The 5,841-nt window shown below is 38.6% G+C and overlaps 1 protein-coding gene and 1 long non-coding RNA gene across 2 annotated transcripts; both read right to left on the bottom strand.

The window, feature by feature from the left end:
* Positions 1-2,135: 2,135 nt before the first annotated feature.
* On the bottom strand, positions 2,136-3,782 carry LOC126614187 (uncharacterized). The gene is made up of 2 exons (XM_050281768.1): positions 3,576-3,782; positions 2,136-3,247 (listed from the first exon to the last, which is right to left on the bottom strand). The coding sequence occupies exons 1-2, from the start codon at positions 3,636-3,638 to the stop codon at positions 2,507-2,509; spliced, it is 804 nt and encodes a 267-aa protein (XP_050137725.1). The 5' UTR covers positions 3,639-3,782; the 3' UTR covers positions 2,136-2,506.
* Positions 3,783-4,671: 889 nt separating this feature from the next.
* Positions 4,672-5,096, bottom strand: LOC126617272 (uncharacterized). The gene is made up of 2 exons (XR_007621314.1): positions 5,056-5,096; positions 4,672-4,899 (listed from the first exon to the last, which is right to left on the bottom strand). It is a non-coding gene; the product is annotated as an uncharacterized LOC126617272 (long non-coding RNA).
* Between the last annotated feature and the right edge of the window lie 745 nt (positions 5,097-5,841).

Here is a 5,841-nt window from a genome sequence, read left to right as displayed (position 1 = left end):
GTCCATTATCAATGTTGAATTGTTTGTTCCTTAAGTCAAGTCTCTGTTACACGAAATGTTAGCTTTAGTTTTCGACTTTTGTTCTAAGTGTAGTTGATTGTCGACTGTTGATGTATGTAAGACTTATTATAGGATCTACGCATATGAATCCTTGGGGCATACAGATGAATGTTAGGTGACATCATTGATGTAGATTTGAAAAGCCTGTGGAGTTATGAAAAAACATTGGATGATGATTCGTACGATGGACTATAAAATCGCAATCACAGTGGCTTGTGAGGAACTTTCTTGTTGTAGTTGTAAGCCACTACTATAATATGATATGATTTAATCCCGTGTTTTATATAGTTTTAAATTGTATATCTAAACTCATAACTCACCGTCCAAGTAAAGAACTCATAATTAACAAAAGTATAATGTGTAAGTTTTCCCCGTCTCTGGAAAGGTGAATTGTCTTGGCTTGGCCACCAGCTGGTTCTTTTTAAGAAAAAAGAAAAAAGAAAAAAAGTATAATGTGCAAGTTAGAACTTATAAGCACTCAATTTACATGTTATAGGCCAAGAACACAAGCCACTGATGTATATTCCACGTTTATAATAAGAGTAGACAACATGATTGAAATGTCTAACTTTTAAGGTATATTGATAAAAAAACAAATCCACAAGTTATATTTTTTAGTAGAACAGTAGCATCACGTGGTCTTCTTCTAAGTACATTGGAAAAATATGCATGCCTTTGATCTAGTTAAGTTTGCTAGAGTAGTTTGTTCCCCTTCTATTCTAAAGTTCAAAAATCTTCTTTTCGTAGTTTAGATTAAATTAAAATCTCACTTAAATATTACACAAAGGCTATGTTTTGGTAAGGTATTGGGACCAAGTTATTAAGGAATGAACTACAAAATGGATTAAAAATATCCTGCACGAGCATTACAAAAGATATGTGAGAGGTATTGCAAATCCCGACTTGGAAGAAGTCGGTTGCAAATCTCTCTCGCATATCTTTGTAATGCTCATGAACGGTATTTCTAATCTCCCCTGCCTAACATTTTGTATTCCATTCACTTGTAACTCGACTTAAGAAATGAAAGTCTCTCGCCCAAACACAACCTAATTGAAATGTAATCATTTTAACAACAAACATACTTTACTAGGGAATAGAAAGACACCTAGAGAGCTTTGGAAGGTCACATGTCTCCATGTGCAAGTACAGTTGTTTTGTTAACCTGTTTCCTTGTTGAAAACCATATGTCTTGTCAATTGTGGTTTAAGTTTGAAGAACACAAGGCCTGCAACTGTTTGAGCTGCATACAACCAAAATTGCTCCATGACTTCTTCCATCTGCCGAAACATGCCTAATAGCATTTGAATTTGATGGTGCCGTAATTGATGGAATATATTGCACTTAAAAATATCAATTCAACCTTAGTGTTGGTCCTCAATTTTCACTTGGAATAGTAAAACGATGTAACAACTTAGCTGCACTAGATGTATGCTCATTTATCGTTATCTCTTTATCCTAGAAGTGAGAAGACAGATACATAAAATAGCTTATATACCCCGTTGCAGGTGAGTTTTTGTTATCATTTGGGGGAGAACTAAATTGTGCCTCCATTGCTCATTGCCAATGAATTAGAAACTGCAAAGTCAACTGAGTAAGTTTTAGTAATGAAATGTTATTGGTAAGTAGGATTAACCTGCAATAATTTGCTCCACTTTTGAGAGATAAAGGTTTAAGCTAAATTTAAGTATAAACGAGTAAGTGGGGGCAGATTAGATAAAAAGATGCCTTAGTTAATTTAGAATTAAGAATTAAACTAGAGATTAGGGAAAACAAATATTGATGTTGGGAGAATTCTACATGGGGATTGGACTTAAACAATCATGCTTCCCCCAAATATATATTTATATGTGTATATATATATATATATAATCATACATCACACCGGTACCAGATCCTGATTCTGATTTTTGGGTTCCACTCAAACCGACAAACAGGGCTCTTAACCTTTCTGGTTGTTGGCCACACCACCCATCTTCTAATAAACTTCAACAACTCCACACCTACAATCTTACTAGAGAAATCCTGGGGCAAAGTTTTCGAGTCACGTCATCCGTTCGACCAAGATAGACACAGAATGAACATGAACTTACTGAACTAGAATCAAAATTACATTTTACATCCCACAACAATTTGGAAAAAAATTCAAGACCCCTGTCACATTACCAAAATAGAATGTGAAGGGCCAAAAAGAAAATAGGCAAATTAAAACCCCCACTAAACAAACAAAGCTCTCTGAATTTTTTACTGCCTTCTTCTCACTGAGTTAACCTGGAAGCAAACCTCTCTCTCTGTACAAATCTAGATAGATCAGTCACAAAAACCCAATTGAAATCTGGAAATTTCATGGGTTTTTTTTTCTCCTCACTAACCTTTTAGTTGTATTAAAAATATCACTGTAAATTAAGGCGTAGATTAATAATCATAATCTGAAGCAGCGGCTGCAGAGTCAGTGGAGCGCAACCCTTTGGAACTTGGTCTCTGGAGGAGAGGCAGAGCCCTCACAGAGGGCTCTTTTTCTGTTAACTATGCCACAGTTAATGTTGACCAAGGAGGAGTCTTGGTGCTGAAGCTGGGTTTGCAGCTGGGTCTGCAATGGTGGTTGTGGTGGTGGTGAAGGAATGGTCACAGGGGGGATCTCAAACGACTCCAGCGGCGGTGGCGGGTGTCTCCACTGCGGCAGAGGGCCGGCCAGAAGAAGGGTCTGAAGCAATGGGCCAGCTTTCATCACAGCCTGCAAAAGCTTTCCCTTTTCAGGCAATGGCTTCTCAGGCAGCAGCCCCACTGCTGGGTGTGGCATGGATGGTGCTGGTGGCAGCTGCTGGGTTTGCTGAATTGGGTCAATAACTGGGGAAGAGACAATGCTTTCTTCACAATCTGAGGAGGAGAAGCCATTGTTGGAGTCGATTCCTCTTCTGGGTTCGTCTTCGATGCTTGAAATACCAGAGAGAGGAGCTGTTTGCTGCTTCTGCTGGGTTTGCTGCTGGGTTTGTTGGAGGAGGAGTTTCTCAAGGAGGAGTCTTTGGCATTTGTCTTGGGCTTCATCTCTTTCTCTGATGGCTTTTTGGAAAAGATCTTTGAGATGAGACATTTGATCGTCTCTTTTTCTTAGCTCCTCTTGAACTGCAACTCTTGTTTGCTCAAGTTCCACTGTTGTGTACAAAAGAGAACTCCTCAACTCTTCCATGCTCTGTGTGATCATACAAAATTTATAAACTTCAGCAAAAAATGATCCAGAAAAGTCTCAAAATTTGAGGTTCTGGGCTCAAATTATTAGAAGTAGAAACCCCATTATGCAAATTTAAGCTCGCCCTGAGCCCGACACTCATTCGAGGGCTCAGTGCGATACTTAAAAGTACACAATGAGATGCTCACCAAAAACAAAGTAAAGTTGTAAAATTGAAAGTTGGGTAGAAGATAAACCCCATTGTGCAAATTCAAGGACCAAATTAGACTAGAAGTTCAGAAAGCTCCCAAGAAGCTGAAAATTTTGAGAAATTTGTGGTTTTTGTGGTTACCTTTCCTTGGCAGTAGTAAGCCCAGCTGCTAAGAAGAGGGCTGCTGCTGTGGTGGCTGTTCATGCTGGTGTGAAGAAATGGAACCCAAAGTGAAGTGTTTTAGAGAGAGAGGGAGAGAGAGAGAGAGAGGGAGGAGAGAGGTGGGGTTTTCGAGTGGTTGTCCTTGGTCTTATAACAAGAGCTCAAGTCACTGTTTTCCCCTGTTGTTTGCTGCTTTTTTTTTCTCTCACTGGAGGAGGTTGGACAAAAGTGCAAAGGGCCAAAAGCCTACCCAAGGGCCAATCTCTCTCTCTCTCTCTCTCTGAGTCAGTCAGTCCTAATGCCTAATATGGCTATGTCACTGTTGCACATATAAGCGCGGGGAATCGTAAATCAGCGATAAAAGCGGGAGTAAGAAAACCAGTCTAACCATGTTTACTTTTTCCACTAACTTGCACAACATGAGAAGGAAATTCTGCAGAAAATGTGACATCAAAATTTCTGAAAAAGCCTTTATAAATAAAAATAAAAACACACAAAAAGATTGATAAGACACTTAGGGTGCGTTTGTTGCACCGGACTGTCTTAAACTGGACTAGCTTCAGGGACTAAGCTGAATTGGCTTGGCCTGAACTAAGCAGTACTAGAATTGTGAAGTGTTTGGTGCAGTGCCGGACTAGCTAGGACTAAATTTTTATTTTTTATTTTTTTATATTTAATTATGAAAACTTCCACTTTCTTGTCATAAACAAAATGGGGAAAGGATTTTGCTTTACATGAAAGTCTACATATATTTTTCACCATCAGCTATCAATACATTTACAAGTTGCGACTACTTGTGCTTAAACTTGAGTTCCTTCACATATTCTTCAATGCCCTTCAACTACGTACATCTAACTACATCATTGGAATTTAAATCAATTCTAAGAAATCATACACGAGCAATTGTACCTCTCATAGAGCTATAGAACAATGTCCCTGCAAAATTCAGTGATTCATGAGATGCAGGTGATACTAAATGCAATCAAATACATGCAAGACTGACAAGTTCAACCAATTTGCTTAATCCAAAATCTCTAAACACAAAATACCCAATCGATTGAGCAAACACCATGAATAACAACAAAAAACACAGGGATAATAATTTCCACTGAAAGATTCTTGCACCATCTCAAAAACCTAGAAATCAAAAGCTTCAGATAATAAAAATTTACATTCACTTCCTCATGCTTTGAATTGACGAAAACATGGAAACCCACCAAGAATCCCTTCAGACTTCCAATGCCAAAACCAATGATTCCAAAACAATTGAAACTCCCATTTTTTTCTCTGCTGCTTCAAGAATCTGCAGACAAAAAAAAAGAACAATAATTGAATTTTAATATCCAATAAGATTTATCCAAACTAACATAAATTTATCAAACCCATTAACGAGATTTATCCAAATTAACAAAATTTAACCCAAATTAACATAAATTCATCAAACCCCATTAACACAAACCTAATTAATAGGCTGTTGGGGTTGGAGAATCGGTCGGTGCGAGGGGCCTTTGGATGCGAATGCAGTGCTTATCCACCCACTCGAGGAGGCCTTTGGTGGCGAACGCAGAGTACGCGGTTGGAAACTGACAAAGGAGCAGAAGAAGATGAAAGGGCGATGGTGCGACGAGGAAGAAGATGAAAGGGCGAAAGGTGCGAAGGAGAAGGGAGAGGGCGGGACTAGCAGTCCGCTCGTTCTGGGGGTTCTTCGCCAAGACCTTCTAGCGAAGGTTTTAGTCGACGCGAGTCCCGGTTAATTCCATTAAACGTAGTCCTAGTTGCTATCAAACACGGGACTGGACTAACTGTTAGTCTAGTCCAGTCCAGTGAGGGCTAGTGAAGGGAAACAAACACACCCTTAGTTTATAAATTATGGGTATACTTTTCCATTATTTTTGGTAGATGGCTTATGTATGACAAGTAAATTTGGAGCAAACCAACCGTGATCATTTTTTTTTATGTTTTTATTCACTTTCACATCTTTTATTTTATTTATTTTTAAAATTTTTTGAAACAAAGGAAAAACAATTTCATCATCAACAAAATTATTACAGAACAAAGGCCCAAACCAAACCAAGCACACAAAGCAAAAGAGGACCAACCAAACAAAACAACAAACACCCAAACAGGAGATTAGGTCAAAAAATAGAAGCAAACCAAAAGAAACCCCTAGCCTTCTGTTATTATCGCTGCTGCAGCACCTGGCGACAACATGAACCAGCGACCGCTATGAACGCCATAAATTGTA

This window comes from Malus sylvestris, chromosome 3 (genome assembly GCF_916048215.2).
Source record: "Malus sylvestris chromosome 3, drMalSylv7.2, whole genome shotgun sequence".
Classification (NCBI taxonomy): Eukaryota; Viridiplantae; Streptophyta; class Magnoliopsida; order Rosales; family Rosaceae; genus Malus; species Malus sylvestris.
Note: the sequence above shows the minus strand (reverse complement) of the source record. Positions and strands in the feature narration are given on the sequence as shown.